The 26,455-nt window shown below is 38.4% G+C and overlaps 1 protein-coding gene across 4 annotated transcripts; it reads left to right on the top strand.

Moving 5' to 3' along the window:
* Positions 1–1,323: 1,323 nt before the first annotated feature.
* On the top strand, positions 1,324–25,360 carry SH3GLB1 (SH3 domain containing GRB2 like, endophilin B1). Of its 4 annotated transcripts, none has more exons than XM_009900337.2 (11): positions 1,324–1,498; positions 5,824–5,965; positions 8,524–8,652; positions 10,289–10,422; positions 10,802–10,894; positions 12,979–13,065; positions 14,342–14,365; positions 17,812–17,901; positions 18,385–18,485; positions 23,055–23,286; positions 24,882–25,360. In XM_009900337.2, exons 1-11 carry the CDS (start codon positions 1,427–1,429, stop codon positions 24,987–24,989), a joined length of 1,212 nt encoding a protein of 403 aa, XP_009898639.1. In that variant the 5' UTR covers positions 1,324–1,426; the 3' UTR covers positions 24,990–25,360. The 4 variants fall into 4 exon arrangements, with proteins under 4 accessions (XP_009898639.1, XP_009898641.1, XP_054021063.1 ...); XM_009900339.2 differs by having other exon boundaries at positions 12,979–13,017; positions 24,882–25,359; XM_054165088.1 differs by lacking the exon at positions 12,979–13,065 and having other exon boundaries at positions 24,882–25,359.
* Positions 25,361–26,455: the final 1,095 nt, after the last annotated feature.

Raw genomic sequence — 26,455 nt, 5'->3', positions numbered from 1 at the left:
TAAAATATTTAATGTTGCAGCCTTTGCATATATCCTACATTGCTATCACAAGAAATTGTAATCAGCTCTTACACAATAATGCAGTGCTGAGCATTACAAGAGAGACTCATGAGACCTTTATATACCAATAAAACTCATTCTAAGAAACTGAGACAAACTTGCCATATAGTTTTTATATATAAACACACCCATGTATTAACGAGACAATAAAAGCTGAAAAAGGTAAAACATATTCAAGAAAACATACACAATAGCTTTCAGGCCTTCTCCTTATCAGTACTAAGGTACAATGGGAACTTTACACAGCCTGGATTTTGTTTTGGTTTTCAATTCCTGGAATCTGACCGACATGTAAGCAAGATTGCTTTGATGCAGTTATTTCCTTTCTCTGAAATTCACTTCTTGTCACAATGCCCTGGGATTTCCTTTGACTTTATCGAATTAAGCCAAACATCATTTAGGATTCAGATTACGAGGTAAATTACTGAACTGAATGACCAGGATAATTTTCATGGTGGGAATATTAGTTTGTTGCCAATGATGCCACATTGTTTTCTAGTTGCTAGCCTGCCAAAGGTCCTTTTTTTAATCATGATGAGAGGTGTTAAAATAATGGAAAATATTAGAGACTATTTTCTGTTTACTTGATTGCTGGCATTAAGTAATACAATTAAAGGTATTTTCTCATACTCCCTTTGTGATGCTTTGGTGCAATGTTATAGTTGTGTCTCAGTATACGTTTATCTACACAAGCTTTCAATAAACAGCCTTTTTCTGAATGACTTTAAAAAAAAATCCTCCCCAGCTTCCATTTCCAAGGTCTATCGAAAACTATTTTTCATTAAGACAAGATCTGACTTACAAAGCTCTGGACTTAAGCAAGGGGTGCGGAGAGGATCTTGCCTCCTCAGGGTCTGAGGGCGGCAGACCCCTGGGGTGGCGGAGTTTCCACCCGTAGGTTCGCAGATCATCACTGTCCCCACAAGAGGACTCCGCCCCACTCGCTGTTCTTTACGGGACAGGCCGCGACCGGCTCCGGGAACCTTCCCTTCCCCCACGACTAGCGAACGGCAAGCCCTGCAGCGCACCGATAACGGCCTTGGCTCCCTGAGGCGGGGACGCGTGCCGAGCTCTGCGGGTCAGCCGCCCCCAGTGGCGGGACGCAACACCCACCCCACCCACCGTTCCTTCACCGCGGGGGCAGGCGGGACCGGGGCGGCGCGAAGCAGGAGCGGAGCACGCCTCACCACCGCTCCACCGGCCGATCCGGGATCTGCGGCTGACGCCGCGGCTGCGGCCAATCCGCTGCGGCGTCAGGCCGGGTTTGGCACCGCCCCCCGGCGGCTCCCCACAGGGACGGGCCGGAGCGGCCGCTGCCGCTGCCGCGGGTGCTTGGGCTGAGTCAGCGTCCTCTCCCCTGCCGAAGATGAACATCATGGACTTCAATGTGAAGAAGTTGGCGGCTGACGCTGGCGCCTTTTTGAGCCGTGCTGTGCAGGTACTCCCGCTTGCCTGCCCCTGCGGGGGCTTTGCCGGGACCGGGCGTTGCCGGGATCGGGCTTTGCTGGGACTGGTCTTTGCCGGGACCGGACTTCGCCGCCGCGGCCCTAGCTAGGGAAGGTGGGCAAGGCCGTACCTAGCTCGGCGGGGTCGCCGTCGCCGCTGCTGGGCCCGGTGCGGGGCGTTGGCCGGGGAGCCCGGCTCCGCCTCAGGCCGGTGGAGCGGTAGCCGGGGAGGGGCTGGGTTGGCAGCTGGCTTGCAGCTCTGAGGGAGTGCCAGGCCCAGCTGCGAGGGGTGAGCCTGGACCTCCGGCCTGGCCGGGCAGTGATGTGCCTCCTCCTCAAGACAGCTCCTTCGCCTGCGGATCTCTTGCTGGTCCTGGGCTTGGCAGGGACCGGGGATTTCGTCCAGGCTGGTTGCAAAAACAGCTCGGAGGGCTGGTGGGGGGGTGGGGTGGAGGGGCTGAGGCTGCCCAAAGTCAGGAGAAGGTGTCTGGGCTGAGTAGGGGTTGAGCCGGCGTCAACTGCCTGGAAGATATAGTGGTGGTTATGCGTGGAAGGGACAAAGGTGTGTCTCGTCTGAAATAAGCCGGTGTCTTCAGTAGCTGCTAAAAATATATCGCGATGCCTGATCGGTCAAATTCACGCTCTGATGTGACACGTGAAAGTACCTGCTTAGGCTTTTTTGGTTTGGATTGAGCTTTGATATATATTTTAAGCTTCTTTGATAGCCCATTGTCTCTGAATCAGTCTTCCCCTTTCTTCGCGCTAAGGGCACTATAATTGGCTTTTGTTCCATAGCCGTTGTCTTGACTGTAATCCCCTTTCTTTATATAATCAAACCTGAACAGATTTCCTGTAGGGAGGTGGACATCCAAACCAGTGCATAGTAATCCACTTTGGTTTCTCTTGAGTTCTCACTGGGTCACAGACAGGTTTGGAAAATGATTACAGTTATCCGGTCTGATATATTGCCCTACATCTTAATATTCAAGTAGAAGTAATGATCAAGACCACAGCAAAGCTCTGAAAATGCAAAATGGTCAGAAAACGTGGTTCATAGTTAAATTAGCAGTCGTTGTACCTTCCTTTTGTGATGGAGGTCTTTCCGTGCCTTTTTTTTTCCCCTCCCCTTTGCCCTGGCTATTTCAAGTCTATGTTTCCTAGACCTCTTCCTTTCCAGTCTCCACCCCTTTCGTTTTTCTTGCTGAATGTCGACAAAAAGGAGATGCAGTTCACCCTTCGTTGTAAGATCCTGTGGTGGTATCTTGTGATTAATGTCTTTTATCTTGACTTTTTATATTTAATGCATCTTTTTTCTTTAAATCTAATGCAAGTTTTTGGCAGTCTGTCATGGTTTAATGGTGTTGTGAACTGTGGTTTGCTCCAGTCTGCTCTACCTGCATTGTTGTTTAACATCTGAATAGCTTCATTAATTATCTGCTTAATCTAAACTAACATTAAATGGAAATGTGGCATAATTTTGCTCTACCACCTGTCACTTTCCCCTAAAATGAGATGTTTAATGAAGCCATTTGGGATATAAGTTTTGCATATAGTTGTTAATATCCTCTGGGTGTAGATTGTGCCCTCCATTTAAGAATTATAGTTGTGTATATTGAGTTATACTTTTATGTTCGTACATGGCTGGATGATGTGATATGGCCTGATACTGGTTGCTTTGGGATATTACAAACAAAAAACCTGACCACACCATATGAAACAGTTCAGCAGCATAAAATGGCATTTCAGCTTAGAAGATAGTGATGGCTCTTTAGTGTTTCGTAGGCTTGGCAGACTTTTCTGTTAAAAGGGGATTGGAATTGGCTTACCTGATATTGATGTTTCAGAAAACCTGTTCCTTCTGAGGATAAGGTTATACTGTGTTCAGACTGTCATGTGTTAGGTAGTAGTCCATAAATAAAATCAACCCTGCTAGTCATCTTCATACCCTTCATTCTAGCAGGCAAAGAAGGCTTAGAGGAGTCATTCTCAGTCTTGCAGTACTTGCAATTTATGGAACAACGTAGAAAATGGTTGCAGTTAGTGTCATTTGAGGTAAAATAAATAATGCCATAAAGTATAGTAACAGTAATTTGAGTCCTTCTTCTTGTCAAGCTCTGTCATTGACAAGCTGACTGCTTAATGGTTGGGAATGTGCTGGGCTTTTACTCTACAGTAGCAGAAATGCATTTGGTCTTCATGACTGCTGCCAGAAGTTAGAGACTTTTCTCAATGTAATTTCTTCTTCAAGTAATTCTGCAGTGTAGATCCAGAATGCTGGTTGGGCCATGATAACCCAGTTATACACAAACAACAGTACAATTTCTGTGTGAGTTGTGGATGTCCAGGTAATTTGCGTACATATTTTGAATTTAGTAAAGACAAATGGATTAGATGGATTACTGATGGGATTTGTTATAGCAAGTGCTTACATTAGGCATTTGTGTGACACTTCTTAGGCTCTAATAGAAAGGAAACCAAAACTTTCAAAGCTCTAATCACAGTAGAAAATTATTAGTGTCTGCCTGTCTTGGAACAGTTTTTCTAAGCAGAAGAAAGTTTCTTCCTTATTTTGTTTGTATTCTGAAGGGATGGAGTAATGTCTGAAAAAAACAGACGTTGTACAAAAAGACCAGTTCAAATTTAGGTTTCAGGGTAACTGAGATGGGAAATCGGAGTGGCAGCATACTTCTGTCAAACTGCTGTTTACCATGCTGCTCAATAGTGCTAAAATTAAGTTTTTCCTTGAAGTGTGTTTGTGAAATATAATACTGTGATATTCCCTAAACAATCTTCACACTGCTGAGAAGATTTATGGAAATATTAATGGGAATCCCCATTTCATTTAGAAACATTCTTCTCTTTAATTAGTAAAAAAAAAAAAAAAATTGAACCCATTAATACTATGATGAATCTGTACAAAGTTTCTGAAAAACAGTTATAGCATCTGACATCTTTTTAAAGAGCTTTTTAAACAGTAGTAATATTGCACCCACAAATAAATTTCATTCTTCCCTCCTGAACTTTCTCACAAAAGTGGTTTGCTTCTATGCAGAACTGTAGGTAGCATTTATCTAGACTTTAGATGCATATGCTTTCGAACTTGGTTTTACTCTACATGTGGTCGAGATGAAAACAGACTTGGACAGTGCAATTTGCTTGTACTGCATTCTTGTTTCTTATTGTAAGTTTAAATATCCCACCAAAGAACTAGTTAAGAATCAAGTTTGACAGCTGAAAGTGCTTCCAGTCCTATTATGTTCTTAATTGGTAAGCTTGTTAGGGATTTAATCATAAGCCAGGTTCTTCTGAAAATGCCTAACTTTAAACAGGATGTCAAGTGATGAGATCATCATGAGAAACTATTTCTGAAGAGAGGCAGGCAAAACCCTCAGTTCCGGTTTTGCTGGGTTCCCTGATGTGAAACACGTGGCATTCCCCTCTCCCAGAAAACTAGGGTTGAAGTACAAACTGCTTGTGGATTAATATGAGTTGGCATGAATTAATATTGAGTGAAATGAATTGTGTGCTGGATTTATTTAGCTAAATGGAATTACACTGTATTTCATTGTGACCGAAAATGCAGCTTGGAAGATAACAGCAGAACTCATCTTACTGTTTCTGTAAGGCATAACAGGATCAGTTTTAAATATAAACAGTTCACCAAACATTAATTTGTCTAAAAAGCAAAAGCATCCCCAAAAATATATATTCATTATTTCCCAGGGATGTCTATTTTAGCTTTTGATTCTTGTCTTTAAAAGCTTTCTCTAAAGTCTAATTCAAATCTTCATGCTGAAGTTTAAACTGGCTGCTTTTATTCCTGTTTGCTGTGGACAGGACATTGTTTTCAAACATGTTAAAGGTAGGTGTAATGAGAGTCTATTGTGTCTTTGTTTGCTGTGGAAGAAGGGCCAAATTTAATTACAAAATGTACAAGATTTAAGGAATCTTTTAATTGTCTTTATTACCTCTGGATTCTTTTTCCTTCTGGCTCATGTTTCAAAGTACTATGCAAAACTGAACAATGCTCTAAGTGAGAACCCAGTAGCAAGTACAGAGCAGAGAATTTCTTCATAATGTTGTAAATCATCTTCTTCATCTTGGTTAAATAAACTCTCTCTCCTGCCCTATTTTTTCCTGACAGTAAGGGTACACTGTTGAACTTAAAAGCTTTCATATTTATCCTTAGATTTTTATTGATGACTGAATAGTGGATATATCTTTGAAAATAAGATCTGCAACTAACATGAAGTGTCTTAAACTTGTCCTGGAAAGTTATGTATGTGAACTAACTATTTTTGACCTATCTAATTCCTAGTTCACAGAAGAAAAACTTGGTCAAGCAGAAAAGACTGAACTGGATGCTCACCTGGAGAACCTGCTCAGCAAAGCAGAATGCACAAAATTGTGGACAGAAAAAATAATGAAACAAACAGAAGTGTTATTACAACCAAATCCAAGTAAGGAACTCTTCAGGTTTTTGTTTGCAATGTCTGTATTAATAGATTTGTCAGTGTAAATATTTACTGCAATAGGTATTGCATAAGTTGTGAGTAAATATTGCAGTCTTAAAATTGGATTTTTTCCCTTAGAATTAGGGAAAGAGCTACTGAGGACTGGGGACACTGTCTGAGCTGCTGGCTCTTCCATAACTCTTCAAATAGGAAAAACTTCTGACAGAGCTCTTTAAACTATAGCATTGATTCCATACTCTGCTCAGTCTCAGCCTAACTGTTTTTTTATTTGTTTCTTGTTTAATTAAGATTTCCACCATGATTCCAGAAATCTTAGGTACCTATAAAAACTCTGAAATTTTTCATGTGTTAGATACAGTAGCTCAAGAAAATTCATTACTTTAAACTGCACAATGCATTTGAGTTGGGTGCAGACAAGGTGAACTGAAATGCCTGTCTTTAACAATTCCTTTACTAAAAAAATTAATTTGATTGATACACCATACTTAGGCAATATAATAAGTTTTACATGTTTTCATCACTAGTGAATCTCTTACTGTAGCAATAACAGAAAAGACATGGGTAGAAGAAATGTAGTTTTCTGGTGTGTTAATTTCATTTCTGAAATTGCTGATACAAATGTTAAGGATATTGGACTCGGTTATCTCTGCCATTTGTGGCAGTTTTACTGGAGTTGGAAGCTGTAGGAATTTGCTTGGTGTGTAGATCTATATTTCAAGTCAAGACCTGGTGTCAAGTCACTAGGTGAGCAGCTATTAAAAAAAAAAAAAAAAAAAAAAAAAGTAGTAAATCTAAACCTCCCTTAGGTTTGCTGAAATGAGGAGGTAGTTTTCAGTGTAGAGGTATTAGCATGATTATAAATATTCTCCTTGTAGTGACATAGTGTGTTAAGATTTATTAGTACAGGTGAATCATACACTAATGGAACTTCTCTAATGCCAAACAGTTAGATTCTTCATAATGCTGATCTATGATGCATTGTTCTGGAAGTGTTTTGCATCCTTTAGTACTGAAAAAAGCCCAAATGTTAGAATAGAAATAACTAATCCTGTGGGAAGGGATGCACTAGAGCTTACAGAATATTCCTGCTAAAATTTCTGCTTCCTTTCCAGTACAGAGGAAGTATCTTGTTCATTTAATTCAGTATTTGTAGTATCTATGGACTTTTTAGAAACTTGGATTTGTAGAGTACTGAATCATTAATGGAAGGCTGGTGGAACTGTGAGAAAGATTGAGCAGAAGGATGAAATACATGGTAGTATCTCAGCTATGCTGACCAGTCAATTTTCTGATGTCTAAAAATACTTGGCATTAAGCAGTGATCTTCATCTGTGAACGTAACTTCAGCTGTTTGGCAGCCTACTTGGGAGGACTATCACATGCTGCAGAGGGCTTCTTTTGGTTGTTGTTAATGAAATGACCCTGTCTGAGGGAGGAAAAATTGTGTTCAATCACATTTTTAATTGTACCTTTAGGTCAGACCCATGTAATAGTCCAATAATGTTAGATTACTCTTTGGTTTGTGCATCATTTAGTAAAAGAAATGAATATTTTGGATAGTTTTTGGTTCACCCTTGGTGCCAGGGAATGCACTGGTACCTATGTTTGTCTATGTCAGGTGAATTTTTTTTTTTGACCTTCATGAGAGAGGAGTTATTTAATCTGATGGTGATGAAAGTTGTATAGCAGTATTATTTTTTTTGTTGCATCAAAGTGTTAAGTTTGTACATTGAAGAGTTTCTTTATGGTTGCCTGTAGTCTTGCAGGCTGAGATTACTTCATACCGACTGCATTAATAAAGTGAGTTAGTTGGGAAGTCAAAATAGTTGGTCAGAGAAACCAGGTGTTGTGTTTGAAGAGTTTGCTGTTGAAATGAGCAGTGTCCCTGTTTACATGTGTGCAGCTTTTTCACCCAAGAAGCATACTGTAGCTTGATACTACAGTAGGTGGATATTTTAATAACTTTGTTGCTCAGACTAAGGAAGCATGGCAATATGAAATGAAACACTTTTAATATCATCAGTGATTTCTTTCAGAACATTTCAATGAAGGAGAGGGAGCAGGAAAGAGAGGATATAATTACTGGGCCCAGAAAACTTTCAGGGTATCTTAAGAGGGAACCTACAGTAGTTGTTTAACTTAATTCCTACAGTGCTAATTTGAACAATTTTTGCAATTTTTTTTTTTTTTCCTGGAGAGGGGGCAAAAAAGGTTTTGTTAAGGAGCAGTCTTCTGTTATGCTCTAACAGTGAAGACTTCTGGAGAAATTTTGGAAAACTGTATAAATCTGCTGATAGAAGGGAGAGGAATAGTTTAATTTTTCACTTTCACAAATGGCTCTAAGAAACATTTGAACATAGCATGACAAACAGATAGTGTCCAGGAATGGTATCTTCAGCTTCATATTCTTCCCTTAATTGAGTACAAAGTCTGGATTTTGAACTTTTTTTTTTTCTTTTCTTGTCTTTTTTTTTTTTTTTTAATTTAAATTTCTAATTTATGTTTTAAATGGCAGTAATTATTTCAAATAAAACATATTTTAGATGCCAGGATAGAAGAATTTGTCTATGAGAAGCTGGACCGCAAAGCACCAAGTCGCATGAATAATCCAGAGTTACTAGGCCAGTATATGATTGATGCTGGAAATGAGTTTGGCCCAGGAACAGCTTATGGTAAGTAGAAGTTAAAAATATGTCTTGTGTTGCATTACTGAAGGGAGGAAAAAAAAAAAATGCACAAATCTAGTTTTTCTTAACAATGTAAGATGATACAAAACAGTTCAATGGCTTTTGTATCATTCTGAGAAGGCTTGCTGTATAACTTTGAGCATTAGGAGATCAGTGATGAGATCTCTTTCCAAATCTAGAAACAGAACCTGCTGTTGGAATAACTGTCTGTGGATGTATAGTTTTCTTACCAGACAAATAATTGTGGGATGTATCTTCCTTGTTATAGGAAGACATTTGCACATCTGACAACATTTACACATTGTGTTAACTTTAGTAAGAAGCCTCTCTACAGTATTCCCGCTTTTCTTAATATATGGTATTATAAGAGTGTAGAACATAATATAAAGATTTTTTCCTTCTCCAGTGAATTTTCCATACCTATGACAGGAGAGTTGGAGGTGTTATCTAATGTTTCACACTGGCATTAATTATGAAATCTAATTCTGGTGTTTTGTACAGCTCTTTAAAATTGCTGATAACAGATTTAGCTGTTAATTTAACCTGACCAGCTGAAATGCCTAGGTGTCTGTATTTATAATATAATGTGCAATCAAACTGTGATAGTTACCTCTGTTTAGTTGCTTTCTGCAAAACTGAAATGGGAGGGAAAACTTTTCTTCTGGGGAGAATGAGATCTTTATATCTGGAAATAATAGTGCTATCCTTCAAAAGAAGGAAAGTGCACTTAAAGAAATTAGATGTTTTATAGGAGACTTACGAATACAGAATCAATAGTGGCAGGCTTTGTGCCTCTTACTTCCATGTGGTTTGATGCTGTTTAGTACTCTCCTTCACCTTGAAGGATTTTTAGGATTCAAGTAAGTAACAAACTGTTAGTTTAAGGATAGATACAGTGTTAGCTTTCGTATGGTGTTACAAAGTATTTTAGTTCTCTGTAAACATAATGTCCTTTCCTCATTCAGTTACGTCAGCCTGTTGAAACACCATCGCAGTACCTGTTGTTTTTGTTTTGGTTTTTTTTGATACACTGACTTCAGTTTCAATACTTAACTTGCAAACATTCAAAATACTGTTCACTCTACGTACAAATACTATTTAGAAGTTGGAGTAGATGGGGGCAAGGAAAAAGCCCGTTATTTTCAAATGGCTAAGTGAGCTTTTTCCTTGCTACCAACTAATCCTGACCTAAACAGAAACATGGTATAAGAGGAGGTGGTTGGTTGATAAAAGTAAGTAGGTGCAATAGCTGGTTCCTAAATCAGGTGTTCACAATGGAGTTGCTGCAGTTAGTGCCACTTCTACAGTACTACATCTGTTGTCACTGAAATCTTGCCTTGACATGTGATGATTATTAATAAAAATGATTTGATTTGGTGTGTGAGTTTGTTTGGTTTGAGTGGTGGTTTATTTTAGGGAGTGCTTGAGTTTTTGTTTGTTTCTTTTGTGGTTTGTTTGGGTGGTGGTTGTAGCTGATTCAGATGTCTTTTGAAACCCCTTGTGACAGTATTGGATTATCTTTCAAACTGCTGGCCTAAACTTTCCTGCCTGTAGAAGCTTGTTCTGTTAACCACCTGTCTGAATCACCATGAAACTAATTTTTTATTTGTTTCCTTCACAGGAAATGCACTCATTAAATGTGGAGAAACACAAAAGCGAATTGGGACAGCAGACAGAGAACTAATTCAAACTTCTGCTATAAACTTTCTCACTCCCCTAAGAAACTTTATTGAAGGAGACTACAAAACTATTACTGTAAGCTGAATTGTGCATTCTTCAGCATTTCACACCAACTGTAAATCTTGAAAATGAAGTAGCAGATAATTGTACAATATTGTTTCCTCAAAGTAGAAAAAGTTGGGTAGAATTTGTGCCTTTGGTGTATTTTTTTTTTTTCCCTTTTGACCACATGAAATGAAAATAATTCTGAAAACTTGTGGGGTTTAATTGTTGTTCTATTAAAAGTATGTATCTGCAGTATAAAATGTGTGAGAATAATTAGGGTGTAATTCTGCCTCTCTGTTCAACTGAATAGTCTTTTTATATGTGATAATTAATGGAAATAAAAATTCCAGGTATGCAGGCTTTTGAGTGTCTGTACCTATTCTCACAAACTAACTTAACTTACTTTCAGAAAGAACGCAAACTATTGCAAAACAAAAGGCTAGATTTGGATGCAGCAAAAACCCGATTGAAGAAAGCGAAAGTTGCAGAAGCTCGAGCTGCTGTAAGTGGAATTTTTTTTGACTTGTCCATAACTTTCAAACTTACTGATACATACTTATGAACTTGCCTGCTTGGTTTCCAGTTCTAGCTTCTTACCTTTGTTATTTTTCTAGATACTTTGAAAGAAATGCCTTAGTGGAACACAAGGAAATGCAAGGAAATTGCTGATTGAGGTGTTAATTTTCTGGTTTTAGATATTCCATCAGGTTGAGCTTACCTGACCAAATAAATATTCTCCCCTTGTTCTGTACTAGATGAGCCTATACTGCCAAAAATGACCTGCTACAGTCTGCCAGGATGGTTGTAAATGAAGATCATTCAGAGGTTAAGGTTTTGGCATTTGAACGGCTTGAAGTGTTAAAGCATATGTATAATTATTTCCCATCTGACAGTCTTGTCCATGCTTAACTTCTCTATGTAAAAATATTTGTAGTTAACTCTTTCTGTATTGTTTACAGCATCACACCACCAAATGGGGTGAGAATCTTACGCTTACATCTGTTAACTCTTCTTATTCCCTCAATAAACACTTGTTCAAGGAGATTAAAATTGCTACAGAAGAAAAAACTTTCGGTTTTTAAACTCTTGAAATGCCTCTAAATGTAGGGCTAGGTAATCGAATGTATGCTTATGGTATTTTCATAGCTATCATTTGACTGAGTTCTTGAAAGTGCAGCAGTTAATGATGGACAGTAATTTTTTGTTCTAGTGTTAATGCAGTAAAGGTTGTGCACACAGATACTGAAGGCATACAGGCAGCTCAAATACACAGGGACAGTGTACATGATGAAGGGGCAGCAGCAAGCCTGTCAGATTTTGCTGGCTTTTCCAAATGGATCACTGTCCTTGAAGACCTTGGGAACATAATTTCTCAGACTAAGCTTTGCAGATGAAGCACTTTTCATCTTTGGGATGATGATTCTTCTGAAAAAACCCACAACATCATTTCTGTCTGGCAGTTCTGCTTCTGTGTCCTAAGTCCCTCATGTCATGGACACTAATCCTGTGTTTATAAATTATATTTTAAAAAAAGTCCCTTTGTATAATGTAAATTTAATGGAAAAAAGTTAATTCTCTACTGGTTAAGCTTCCTTAATTTCTAGGAATAAAAGGGGAGAGCAGGGTTTTGGTCAGCTAGTAGTAGAATTTAGAAGCAGTGTATCCAAGCAATTCCTTTTCTTGGATATGCTCTGAGTTAAGTTTCCCCTCAAGAAAACAAAATATAACAAAAATACTACTTTTTTCTTTTTCTTTTTTTTAAACTTTGTGACATGGTAACAGGTACACCTTACTTACTAAAATAATAGACCGTAAGGAAATTGTTTCCTTTGAGCTTGGTATTAAAAGAAAGGCTCTATACTTGAATTTTAGTTCCATCACCAGTGTATTCATCCAGAGCTTCGTGCTTGGACAAAATTATTGCCAGTTGCTGCTGCTACTACTTGACCAGGCTTAAAATATTCATACAGTAAGTAATTTGCAGTTTAATGCACAAATAATTTAGTACTGGTAGAGCATGACACTCTAGGTCTCTTACTTCACTACCTTGCCTATACTTCAGTTTTAATTGCACTTTAACAACAGTATGCATGTTTAAGAGGCATTGGATTGTAGAATTCCCAGAGAAGTGAAAAAATTCCATTTCTACTTTATCCTCTGCAATCTAAAAATGACAACTAACCTGGATATAGGTGTGATGCAAATGGTTTATTTTCTGCTGGCTTACTTACCTATGAAGGAAACTATCTGGCAAATACTTCTGGATGGACAGGTTAGCAAAGTGTATTGAGTTGTGATGCAAATGGTTATTTTTATTGTTTTCTTAAGATAAAATGATAAATTGTGTCTACTACATTTGTTTATTTCCTGTTACAAAAATATTTAATAATTGATGAAATTACATTCTCCCCTGCTTACTGTACAACTGAAATGGCTTGGATCAGTAGTTTAAAATAGAAATCTAAACAATTTTATGTATCTGTGCTCCTTTCACAGGTTTGCTTAGCTTAAACTTGTGCCAACAATCTGTTCACCTGCTATATTCAGTGTTGTAACTTGCTTTTGTCTCTTATCTATGCATTTAAGCAACTAAACACCTCTCAGCCTGAAGAGAATAACATTATGGTAAATGTCTCTTACGTGCTCAACTTGCTGCATGTAAAATGGCTAAAGGTTTGTTGGCCTCCTGTGTTCATTCATTTTCCTATCAAATGTTTTCTCTTGCTATTCAGCAAATTTTGGTCATGTTTCAGATGTTTTTCATTCCCAACTAGATTGGCATGGTGTACCTAATACACTTGTGTCAGTACAGCATTAGATGTTTTTATCAGAATATTTATGATAAACTGAAGTATGCAGTATTTTTTTTCTACCTTCTATGAGTTTATGAATGTAAACTTCAGAGGCGAAGGAGATTATTATTTTAAAGTGGGTGTTTTTTTGGTCACTTCTGAAGTTTATTTTACCTATTTGAGCGAAAGGAATTCTTTAATTCTCCATTTTAATTTTTTTTTTTAATATGAGTAGAAGTGAATTACATGAAATCTCTGTTGAAAGGACTCAGTAACACAGCTGGTTTTAGCACCATAAGTGAGGAAGTGGAAAAGCAAGGAGTTAATTAATTATGTACAACATAGACTGCGCTGTTCAGCCTGTCCTGGTTTGGGTGTTGGATCTGTACAACATAGTGGGTCTTCTCTCCATAAATATTTCATAGTTCTCAGATAAAAAAAGCAAACAAACTTGTTTGTTACAACTTGCTTCTGCAACCTTTGCACACATTTCTTCCTATTGAAGTCCTGATGGTGTTGTCATCTTACAGCTGCAGAAAATAAAGGTTAAAGGAGAAGTGCATTGCAAGGGAAAATGGGAACAGCAAACTGAAGTAATTAACTTCTAGAGCAAATTCCTTGCAGTTCTGTGATCTTGCTATACTACTTACCTACTGTTATAATACCTGTAGCATTTTTTTATTAAATTTAGCTTTCAATGAAAGTGCTTGTGAAATAGAAAACCAGTAATGAAATTAGCAAGAGAAATCATTTGTCTGTTTCAGTCTTTAACTGAGAATAGCTTTCCATAGTTTTCCAATATTTTAACACATTAAGGTAACTTAAGTTCCTCCATAAGGCAACTTAGTTTGTCTGGTCCATGTCATTTTATAAGTAGTTGTGTCTTATGTTTAAATAGATTCTTGTAACATGAATTCTGCAAGTCATACACTCTTCAGTATTTGACTGACTTCATGGATGTAGTGCCTTCTGTACTTGTAATTTCAGTGTATAGGAAGGGCTTTGGGCAACTGACTTATAGCACTCCTCAAATTCCTGTGAAGCTCTGAGGAGAGGAAAGTAGATAAAAGCCAAAATATGGTTTCATTCTCTATTAAAGTATCACCAGTATCTAAGTTTGTTTATTTTTCCACTTTCCCACTCTCAATGCTGACTAGATATGGGCTGAGGAAGTGACAAAAGTAAGTAAACTGTTTAGAAACTGTGGAATTCTGAAACCATAACTTGTGCTGGTCTAATGTAATACAGGATATTGCATGTTGTTGATTGCAGTTTAACTTTGGCAAACAGAAGCTGTGGTTAAAAAGAAATTTCTTAGGGAATTTCTGCAGAGCAGGGGAAATGGAAAAAAAATAAGTAGTGGTGACAACAGAAAGTAAGGAGGAGCTTACCTGGCAGGGGCTTGGGAGTATGGCCTTTAAAGGGGGACTAGAAAGGTGGCTGTGGGGTGCGTAGGGCATTGCTGTTAGAATGTGGAATATGGAAGTTTGGGTGAAATCCTGGGAACTGTGAGAGAAAATAAATACAAATGTCTTCTGTTCCAACTTTCTGTGAGTTATGGTCCAAATGGGGAGTATGTGGGTAGAATGTGAGAATTCAGGGGGAAGAAGGGGTTTGAGAGATTGACCTGTAAAAGAAGGCTTAGGTCAATTTCGATGCCAAAGTTTGAGAACCATTTTACTATTTAAGTAAAGTAACAATTTGGAAGCAGCAAACCTGTCTGTACTCAATACTGTTTGGGGAACAATGTAGCAGGAGAGCAGTACTGCTGTAATGAAAACTAATCCTGAAGCTGTAAGGCAATGAATAAAACTATTTGCTTTTCAGTGATGAGGACAAGCAACTTTTAAGGACAGTGAAATCTAACAGATTTTGTCTTGGAGAAAAAAATATTGTGAAGCGATTAACAATATCATAAAGGAGAAAAATCTTGTAATAGTTTATGTAATACAAACTTAAGTTTCCTTTTATTTTTAAGCGTATAAAAAGCAGAGACTATAGAAGAGAAACTATAACACGCAGGTTTTGCCAAAGGAACACTAATCCCTCCATGTTTCTAAAGGCAATATGTTCTATGTATGAAAATTGGAGGAAGAGATTCATGGATGTATTCAAAATGAATCTAAGGGACTTCCCAACAAAGATTTCAGACTGTCCAGTAATCTCTAGATCAATTACAGGTATTTTGGCTTTAGTTAGAACAAAAAAACTAAGATCTGTGTGGTGTCAGTGACAAATTTTCTTCAGCTTAAGTTCCCCTCTGAAATGTGAAATTTGAAGATATTAAATACTGTGCTATAAAATAAATTGAGTAGGTACTGATGCTACACAGGAACTTCATTAGGAGTCTTCTGAAGTGTCTGGTGTGGCCAATGGAAAGAGCAAACATTTTTAGCATGTAGTCAGCATGTTGAGGTTAGACAGGTTTTGCACACTGAGAAGACCTCCTGTCTTTTGGCTGCAGAGAAGACAAAGGGGCCCAGCTATATTGGGTAGCATCAATATATCTATTATCACTGTTTTACTAGCAGCATGTCTAATAAAACATTAGGAGAGTGATTTTACCCCTTAGCTACAGAACTGCACAGTATTTCTGAGAGGTCATATATTCTTATGTGAAATCTGGAGAGATTATGGGTTTCTGAATATGAATATTCAGAAACTTTGTTCATATTCTGAACTTAGGGAGAAAGTACCATTTTGAGGGATGTTCGTGGGAGATACCTAGTGAGGCCTTCTCATTGATATAAAACCAAAGTGTGACTGCATCGGGGGGGGGGGCGTCCACTGGAAAGTTTAAACTAATCAAAAGCGGTCAGGTCGTAAGTTTCCCAGAGTGGGACTCAGCTGGTTTTCACCTTTACCACAAGGTGAGTAGATATGCTGTCCTGCTACTGCTTATCTAGCAGTACTGAAAGTAGGGATGGCATGTGATGGACAGTATCACAACTCACTTTGTGTAAATCTCTACAAAACCAGTGCTTTTGTAAAGCAGCATATTTAAATTCGCTCTGTACTGGCTAAGTTAATAGATGTTACCCATTACTCACTTTCCCCCTTCTCATAGAAGGTGGTTGGTTTGCTAAAATATGTTGTTGAAACAAATAGAATTTTTCTAAGGGATATTTCCCCTCCTTACAAGTTCCTATTTTCATGTATTTACTTACCTGGCAGGAAGAAACACCTTTGCAACTGTTGACTTCAAAGAAGCAAGAAACTAGACTGTTTAACTCCAGATAAATGATTTACCTATGATTTTACTGGGTTTTCTTGAAATTAAAATGTTGCTAATACAGAAGGGAATGATTTTCTTCCTCTCTTTTTCGTCTGTGCTTACATTTCTCTCGGGGACTGCCAGATGGATTTCTCTGACATTAATACAGAAATAATAGAAAAATTTCAAGCAAAGATTCTTTCCTCAACAAACCTTGAAAACCTAATTAGTTTGTAACTTGATACATACACTGCTGTCTCAAGATTTAAGTTAGAAACGCACAGTGCTCTATAGCTGCTTTCTCACTGTTTAATTAATGTCTAAGCCTTCCCAGCTGCAGTGATTCAGATGAAAAACATTTCTTGGGTAACTGCATCATTCTTCTGTGCTCATTTCTGAGATTAAGATCCTTCCATGTTGACTTTGTATTGATTAGTGGAATACAAGAGCAGAATGTTTGCAAACATGTGAAATCCTTTTGAAACTAATGCTTTGTAGGTATCACTTCAATAAGTCAATAAGAACAGTAGATATTAGACATTAAAACATAAATGTTTATGTATTTGTATTTTTGAAACGGTGTCTTTTTTAAACACACACCCTCCACCCCCAATACTCTGAAGTAATTTTGGCTTGTGAAGGATGGAAGTCTTTTAAAACTGCCATAACATTATGAACTTATTTAAAAGCTGATAACAGTATGTAACAAAGAATAGATTTGACTTTGAATTACTTGAAAATAAGACTTAAATACAATAATTTTAACAGAAATCTTACTCTAATGGAAGTTAGAACATTTGCTGTAGTTCAGATTTATTTATTTTTAAAGAAACCTCACTTGTAATCACCAGAAATAATTACAGTAGCTTGGTGGCCAGTATGGGACATGAATTTAAGAAATACCCTGTTAAAAATTACTGTCAAAGATTTATGTACAGTTGATTGCTGTGCAGTTACCTGACACAAATAAAGGAAGGCTTACCCTAAATTATTTGGTCAGATACCTGATAACTTGAAGCATGGGAAAATAAATTACGTTGTCCTTGGTGACCACTGCTATGCTGGCAGAAGACCTGGTTTGCTATTGGGAGAGCTGGAGTAATACCGCTAGCAGAAAAATGCCTTCGTGATGCATACAGTGACTCTGTGGCAGATGTCTGATGATTAAACTGCTTATGTATATACAGAGCCTTATCATTTCTGAATCTGAAGTGCAAATACTGGGTTTTGGTGGGGCTTTTTTGTTTGTTTTTCCCTGTAAAGATCTCCAAGGGAAAGACACATATACTTCAAACACCTAAACCTGAGATTAATGCATTTGTATGAGTAGCTCAGAATAAAATGGGGCTGTTGCAGATAGAAGTTGTAGCAGAGTGTATTTTACAAATGCCTAATGTGCATCCTTACTTTTAGTCTGAACAGGAAGTACGAATTACTCAGAGTGAATTTGACCGGCAAGCAGAGATTACCAGACTTCTGCTGGAAGGAATCAGCAGCACACATGTGAGTACTATAAAGGAGTAGAGGGGAGGGGGAAATAAAAATTGGGGCATTTTCTGAAAATTACAGTAAAATACTTGGGGACTTTGGTAGTACCAAATGGAGCTGTTTAGTTTTGTTTAATTCTAGGTTAGTATCTACTGACTTTAATTTTAGTTTCCCATTAGCCTTGCAAATGCAACTTCCCATTCCCACCACATCAACTGAATCTTGAAACCACAGAAACATGTTATAAAATATTTATTCTGTTGTGAAGAGATTGTAGGTAAATGGCCTGATGCTTGTACAGCTTCTTTTTTTAATGCTCAAATGCATTAGATATTGTGACATTTTTATCTCAGTTAACTGGTAAATACAAGCACTATGGCTATGTGCTGTATATCTTCATGTGCCAATATTGGCACCAACAGCTGACTGGGAGACCAGTCTGTCTAATGCAGCATGGTACTTTTTACAAACTAAAAACTTGGATTCTTTGTGTTATAGGCACATCATCTTCGCTGTCTGAACGATTTTGTTGAAGCTCAGATGACCTATTATGCACAATGTTACCAATATATGTTGGATCTCCAGAAACAACTTGGAAGGTAGTAATACTGTAAAAATTTAAGGAAACAGAACCCACCCCCAACCCCCCCACACCTTTTTTAAAAAAAACAAACAAACAAAAATTAAGTGCTGATGTACAGTAGGAAAATGTAGGCTGATATAACAGTGGTGAACACAGAGGTATGCTGTACTGAAAGGAAATATGTTATCAAGTAATTAATATATAATTACCTTGCTGCAACTGCCTCCTTAAGCTTACACACAGCACTAATGCCTTTTGAGGGTTGATTTATCAAGATCTTGTATATTTGGTAATTGAGGAAGGTGGGGCCAAGTTAACCTCATTTGATAGCACAAAAAGGATTTTCTGGAGATTTAGTTGTAATCATTCAGTTGTGTTATGCTTTATGCCACAAATTGTGGGGAACATTTTTATACTATCTGTAAATTCCTGTTACCTCTTAATTTGCTTCTGGGCACTACCAGTTTTTCACTGTAACTGCATTCTCCACTGTTAAGTGAGTTGCCAGGATAGATATTATATCTAGGGAGAAATGTACTTTGTGATACATGCATGCAGTAATCTAAAGCACTCATAGTGGAATGAGCAAGTTTGTCTAGTGTCTGTTCTAAATAACTGTCTCTGTAAAGTAGAATCATAGAATTGTTAGGGTTGGAAGGGACCTCAAGGATCATCTAGTTCCAACCCCCCTGCCATGGACAGGGACCCCTCACACTACAACAGGTTGCCCAGAGCCACATCCAGCCTGGCCTTAAAAACCTCCAGGGATGGATATCGGTGCCTGGGATTGCCCTAATCCAAATGCAGGACCTTGCACTTGGTCTTATTGAACCTCATGAGGCTGTCATGGGCCCACCTCTTCCAGTCTGTCAAGGTTCCTCTGGATGGCCTCTCTTCCCTCCAGTGTGTCTGCTGCACCACACAGCTTGGCGTCACCAGCAAACTTGCCGAGGGTGCACTCAGCAAGTATCTTTGATTGTTTTTCATGTCGAGGAAGTAAAACCAAAAGTGTTTTTGAGTCTTGTCCTTTTTCTGACTTGCAACTTCCTGTAGCATTTGATTTCCTTTCCTCAGTTTGTTTAAATGGGTAAAGACTTTTTAAAAGAAGTCCTTAAAAGTGTTTTTTTAGAAAAGCTGTGTCTTTAAAGTTAGTCCACCGACAGGAATGTTCAGCTATAACATTTAGTAGCATAAAAATGAAAGTTGCAGGGTCGAAAGCTTGAAAATAAACATTGGATTTAATACAAATGCCTCTTAAATTAGACAGCGAAACACAACTGTTTTGAGAGGATATGTTTTAAAATCTATACTTTTATCCTGATGCATTTGCCAAACAAAGCCTTAAACACAATATCTTTAACCTAAGGAACTACATACTCCTCTTTAAAAGTCTGTTGCATTGCATGTCCAGAACAGCTACCTTTGTTTAAAATTTGTGTAAACTGCTACAGGTATGCAAAATTCTATTTGAAGAAAATACTGTCTTCAGGAAAATGGAAAGATGTGTCTTTGTGGCTGTGATCTGATCAGCATTTTTGATAAAAATATGATGACTGCTAGGAGACCAAAAGCATGGAAGCTTTGTAAATACCAAACACCTCAAACAGCTAAATGAAATTTTTCTGCCTATGTGGATTAAAACAACAATGGTATTGAATCTTGGGCGTGTCTTTCCTTCCTTGTGCAAGGAAGTCCAACTGGCCTGTGATGGGAAGCACTGGGACAGGGCCTCAAGTTGTGCTCCTTGCTTTGGAAGAGTTTCGCATTTTGTAGTCATACAGTGCATAGTATTTGCATGAAATAGACAGATGAGCAGAATATGTGTAGTGTTCTTCCCGTGTTATGCATAGGCAGATATAGTACTAAAGGCAGCTCAGGTAGATTTTGGTTCTGACTGACTGCACTCTGTTGGTTCACAAGGGATACACAGTGCTGAGTTACATGTGGTCTTTTCATGTATTTAAGAATGATGTCATGCCACATTCGCATACGAAAGCCAAGCTGTGAGGAACTTGGTTTTGTTTTGAGCTAGTTGGCGGACTAGAGGTGTTCAACATCTAAGTGAGATGGCTTCTGCTTCAAGCAATAAACTTGGTTCTCAGAGTAGATGTATATTATGTGTTTTACCTGGGTCAGGATCTAAGGCATAAACCCTAACCTGGTTCACATTGAAGACTACATCTTTCAGAGCTGTCCACTGATTTTCCCTAATGTACGCTACAGAGTCAGCTGTAGGGAAGGTAAGGAGAAAACTTGTGCTCAGGTTCCTTTATGTATCTCCTAGAATGTTTCTCTCCCTCCTGTGGGGCTGTTTGAGGTGTGAAATTTGAAATACTCTGGCCATGCCTTTTGTTTTAAATTGCTTATAACTGCTTTTGCTCTAAACTTCTCAGCTTCCTTAACAGCCAAGTATAAACTTAGGTATCACTGTGGGGTTTTTTCAAACTGTCAATTACTACTATCCTACTCCTGCTACTAAAGTGTCAAACAAACAAAAATATCTCAAACAACATCTGCATCGCAGATGTTTTCCAGTAACATGTCTATATATTGACTTTGCAAAAACGAGTGAGACTTAATGCCTTACTGATTGGCAGAGTGGTTATAAAGCTTTGGCTTTCTTTTCCTTTGAACTGAGCAGAATCATTCACAAGTAATCATAGTGTTAGTAGAGAACAGGTTTAGCAGTATTCTAAATAGTAATTTAGTAACATTGAGAAACAGCTGACTGTCTTTTAGAATTAAATCCCTCTGCCTATCAACTAATCAAGTAATAAATACGTCATCATGAGGCACAGCTGAGTTATCCCTGCTAAAATGTGGGGTCTAGTTTTCCCTCCTTGTTTTGCTAATTTGATTTGCCAGGGACCATCCTGAACTGGTTTGAAAAAGTAAGCTGGCAAATGAAAGGGGAAAAAAAATTGGTTTGGTCTCTTCTCAGTGAGTTGAACCATCTCTTTATCGTAGTATCATAGTATCAGTCAGGGTTGGAAGGGACTACAAGGATCACCTAGTTCCAGCACCCCTGCCATGGGCAGGGACACCCCACACTAGATCAGGCTGGCCAGAGGATCAAATGATCAAATACAGTCAAGATAAGCCAGAGGAAATAGAACTTCTTCCTTTTGACAGAAGTAAACTGCTAACTAAATTCACGAGTCTCCAAGAAAGTCTACCCAATTTTTATATGCAACTGTAAAGTTTCTGGTTCTGTCCTTCACAATAGTCCTGCTGTTTCCCTTCAGTCATATAACAATTGCATAACTGCAAGATGAACTTGTTCAACAAGCCATTCTGGTGGAATATTAGAAATCTTGTTTATTTTTGTTAGATCAGGTTTTCCAATCAACTCAAAAGCAATGGATTGCTAGATCTGACTCCAGTGACAGAAAATTTGCACAAAAAGGCAGAGGTGTGAGTTGACTTTTTTTGTTGACTGTAAATTTACCAGGTTAAATATTGTGAGAAACTGTAAACTTGTGTGCAGTACTGCTGCATCTGATAGAGATTTGAGCTGCCTTAATTCTACCTGTGTTTGTGGCCAGATGATCCAAAAATTAGTATTGATTGATTTAGTTTACACCTGCATCAGCTCCTGAAGCCAGCTCCTCTCATGAGTACCAGTAATGTTACAGACATTGCTGTGGAAATATACTGATCTTGATTTATGTGGTTAAAGTAGTCCCTGAACTGAATCTTCAAGAAGAGCTGGGAAGTTCAATGTACTGTGGAACTGCAACCCAGGATGTAGGGCAGTGGCATGAGTCCAGCTCATCAATGCCCCCATGCTGTTCCATTTCCCCCTACCCTGTGCCCCCAGATGTCTTGCTGCTTTGCTCTCCTTTATGCTCCTTCTGCTTTTCAGGCATGTTATTCTCTCCTTTCCTCTCTACCTGCTCTGGCTCTCATCACAGTTTGTTGTGATTCAGCTCATTAACTTAGATTATAAACTGTGCTTTTTTGCATCCATCCCCTCAGACCCCTTTTCTTTTAAAGCAGGTTAATGAGTTGAATTGACTTCACGGAAAAGTCTGGCAAGCACTACGGCTGGCACAGAACAAGCAGCAGCCTGACCTAGAAAGGAGGGGCTTAAGCTGATAGAAGTTCCTCTTCAATGTAACAAATATTTTTGTTTTACAGCACGTAGGCAGCTGAATCAATGAACTGATTTAGATTGCAAAAATAGTTGAGGGTTTTCATCTTCTTTCAGAGGGAGGCTGTGTTTTTAACCTGTATTACATTTACCTGACCTGGTTCACTAGAACAATCCTTTGTGTAGCCACATAATTGAGGAACGAGTAGGAGGAAGTGGAGGCTACTTCTTTTACTGGCTGAGCTGTCATTTTTTTTAGGGTGGCAGAATTTTGGTTAAAGTATTTTGGTTTCATTTATACAACAGGTCAGGAGCAAATATGTTTATTTATAGATTTATACAAATATCCATGCTATTCTATTACTACTGTCTGTCAGTGTTTATTCTGTGGCTGATAAAAGCAAGAATGCCAATTTAGGCATGGAGTCATGCATAATTCCCCATGTAGAACTGATGCACTTAAAAGTCTTCTCATTTTGTTTTCTCCCACAGCTTTCCATCTACTTTCCTCTCTAACAATAACCAGTCTTCCTCAGCTCCTGTGCAGAGTGTTTCTGCTCCCTCAGTCTTGGCCTCAGCCTCTGCTTCATTGCCGTCAGTAAGCAATTCAGTAGTTACTTCAGGCATCAGTGAACTGAAGTCATCAAGTGGCAGCAGGAAAGCTAGAGTTCTTTATGACTACGATGCTGCCAACAGCAGTGAATTGTCACTACTTGCAGATGAGGTAAGAGTTTTCCATGTACCTTCAGCACTTAAAGGTAAAATTGGAATGCTTGTGACCTAGCAAGTTAAGATGTTCTACATCAAGAAATCTGTGTAGTTGATTTTCTTTTTAATTTATTAAACTTCAATAGTACTCTTAGAACACTGTCCGCTGCCTATATACACTAAGATTCTAGAGAGTTAGCATTTGTTACACCAGCTGAGCTTGCAAGAATATTTGCTAGACAATCAAGGTACAATTGTACTGTCTACTTTTTAGCACACCTTTGCACTGTTATCAATAAAATTAGTCTTTCAGATATTAAATATTGCTGTTTGTGAAGAATAGGAACATACAACTGCTGCTTGTTTTGATGGTGGGGGTTGTGCTGTGTTTATTCCTGTTGCTGTTCAATCACACTCTAAGTCATAGTATCATAGTATCAGTCAGGGTTGGAAGGGACCACAAGGATCATCTACTTCCAACCTCCCTGCCATGGGCAGGGACACCCCACACTAGATCAGGTTGGCCAGAGCCTCGTCCAGCCTGGTCTTAAACACCTCCAGGGACGGGGCCTCAACCACCTCCCTGGACAACCCATTCCAGGGCTTCACCACTCTCATGGGGAAGAACTTCCTCTTCACGTCCAACCTGAATCTCCCGACCTCCAGCTTCATTCCATTTCCCCTAGTCCTATCACTACCTGATATCCTGAGAAGTCCCTCCCCAGCCTTCTTGTAGGCCCCCTTCAGATACTGGAAGGCCACAATTAGGTCACCTCAGAGCCTTCTCTTCTCCAGACTGAAGAGCCCCAACTCTTTCAGTCTGTCCTCATAGGAGAGGTGCTCCAGCCCTCTGATCATCCTCATGGCCCTTCTCTGGACATGTTCCAGCACGTCCATATCCCTCTTGTAATTGGGGCTCCAGAACTGGCCACAGTACTCCAGGTGGGGTCTCACCAGAGCTGAGTAGAGGGGCACAATCACCCCCCTTGACCTGCTAGCCACACTTCTCTTGATGCACCCCAGGATCTGATTGGCTTTCCAGGCTGCAAGTGCACATTGAGAACTCATGTTGAGCTTCTCGTCCACCAGCGCCCCCAAGTCAGTCTATATAAAGCAAGCAGAGATATATAATGAGGCAGTTCTGCCTGGTAATGTGATCATAGTGTAACACTGTAAAGGAACATCCATAAAAAAAGCTTTCATATTTTTTCATTATTGCTTAAATTGTGCATTACTTAAATATTTTTCATTAGACTTTTTTCTTCTCTAGAGAGTGACTTAGACACTGTTGCCTAAGATTTGGTTAAATTGTGGCACATCAACAACATCTGTCTTTCTATCATGCACTTCCAGGTCCAACAAACTTTCTTTTTAGATTGCCTGTTAAAGTTGATAGCAACATACAAGATTTATAGATTAAAAAATAACAGGAAAAATTAGACTTTAACACATGCTACTATATCTACTTCTTTTCTGTAGACCAGTGAAATAATTCTTATTAGCACTAGATTGTGTTCCATGGATGTTCATACTAAATGCCTTATTTAACCTGATTATTCTTAATTCAAAGACCTTGAGAATTAAGGCAGACTGTTTTATTGTTTTTTCCAGGTGATAACAGTGTACAGTATTCCTGGCATGGATTCAGACTGGCTGATGGGCGAGAGGGGAAATCAGAAAGGCAAAGTGCCTATTACCTATTTAGAGCTGCTAAACTAAATGGTTGGCCTGAATAAAGACTGTCAGTTATGGTGACACCATATTTATATACAATTAACGTTATGTAAGCAGGTTTAAGTGTCTTCCATGTTACTGTCTTGAGGGACAAATACCAGCCATTACAAACTGGCTTTTCTGCCAGCATGGTTGCATGGTAAATACTCTCTTCAAATTTAATGTGTTTTAAGCTTTTACTTCATGTGCCAAGAACATGTTTCCTACAGATTTGTTTCTACTGAAGTTTTCACTAATACAAGCTTCTACTTTTGAGTAATTTAGATTGAAAGCAGGAAATACTGTTTTCTACTGAATTTTTTCATTAATGGCAAAGCTTTTCTTCACATAAAATAAACTTATTGTGAACCGATGCAGGTGTAATGCACATTATTTGAATAACCGAACGTGAAACACAAGCATTGAAAGAGTCTCTGTGGTTCTGTTCCCAACACTTGTGGAGCTCAAAGGTGCTGAGCTGTGGCTGTCTGCCGAATACCTTGTTCATTTAAGCAACTTTGAAAAATTAAACCAGTTGTCTTCTCTCTGTTGAAAATGTGAGGCAATTTACTAATATGTTGAGATTTTACAATGCATGTAGGTGAAATGACAGAAGCTAGTGACCTCTGTTGTGACTTTTCTAATCTTGCCTTGTATTGTTTCCCCGCCCCCCTCCCCCCGTAATTTCTTTCCACAAAAGAAGCTAATTGTTTCATTCACAATTATTAAGATTCTTTCAACTGTAAATCAGCTTTTCTGTTAAGCTCTGTGTGTTGCTAATCAAATATGCACTCTCACTAAGTAGTTTTGTAGATGCACATACATTTGTTCAGGTTGTAAGTTTTAATGAAAATCTACACCCGCAATTCTTATGCCACAGTTTATTGCCATGTTCTGGTTGGATGTAATTAGAGTTACACTTTTGTTTGTTTTGCAAGAGGACCTCATTTAAATACATGGGAAGGAAAGACCTAAAAATAACTTTAAGATAGATAATATATGCCAGTAACAGAACTTTTTACTAAACATTGCACTCTTAAATGTTTAATAAACAACATTTTTAAGCCTGTAAAAAGATTAATAGGATCAGTTAAGGGGAAGCTTTGTAAAGTTCCAGTATATTTAATTAATTGAATTAATTAACTTATTGAAGGAAATTCCTTCCATTGAGAATGAGATTGTTCTCCTTGCAGGAGATGCAACATTAACTGAAGTCCACTTTAGCTCTTGGGGAACACCGGTAATAGTTGCTTAGCTTCTCGTCAGCAACTTTGTTTGCATTGACGAGTTTTAACATTTTCACTGCAAACATGTAGTAGTGAAACTTGGCAATACACATTCATTTAGGAGATGTGGTTGTTTAATTAAAAAGGGGTGATTTGTGTTTGGTTTTTTTTAGTTGCATTTCCAGATTCACTTTTAATGTGCAGAGATTGCCTTAAATATATTGAGTTGGTTCAGTAACTGCAGCC

The sequence above is a fragment of the Dryobates pubescens genome, chromosome 11 (genome assembly GCF_014839835.1).
Source record: "Dryobates pubescens isolate bDryPub1 chromosome 11, bDryPub1.pri, whole genome shotgun sequence".
Taxonomy (NCBI): Eukaryota; Metazoa; Chordata; class Aves; order Piciformes; family Picidae; genus Dryobates; species Dryobates pubescens.
The sequence above is the reverse complement of the archived record's forward strand: the minus strand, read 5'-3'. Positions and strand labels throughout refer to the sequence as shown.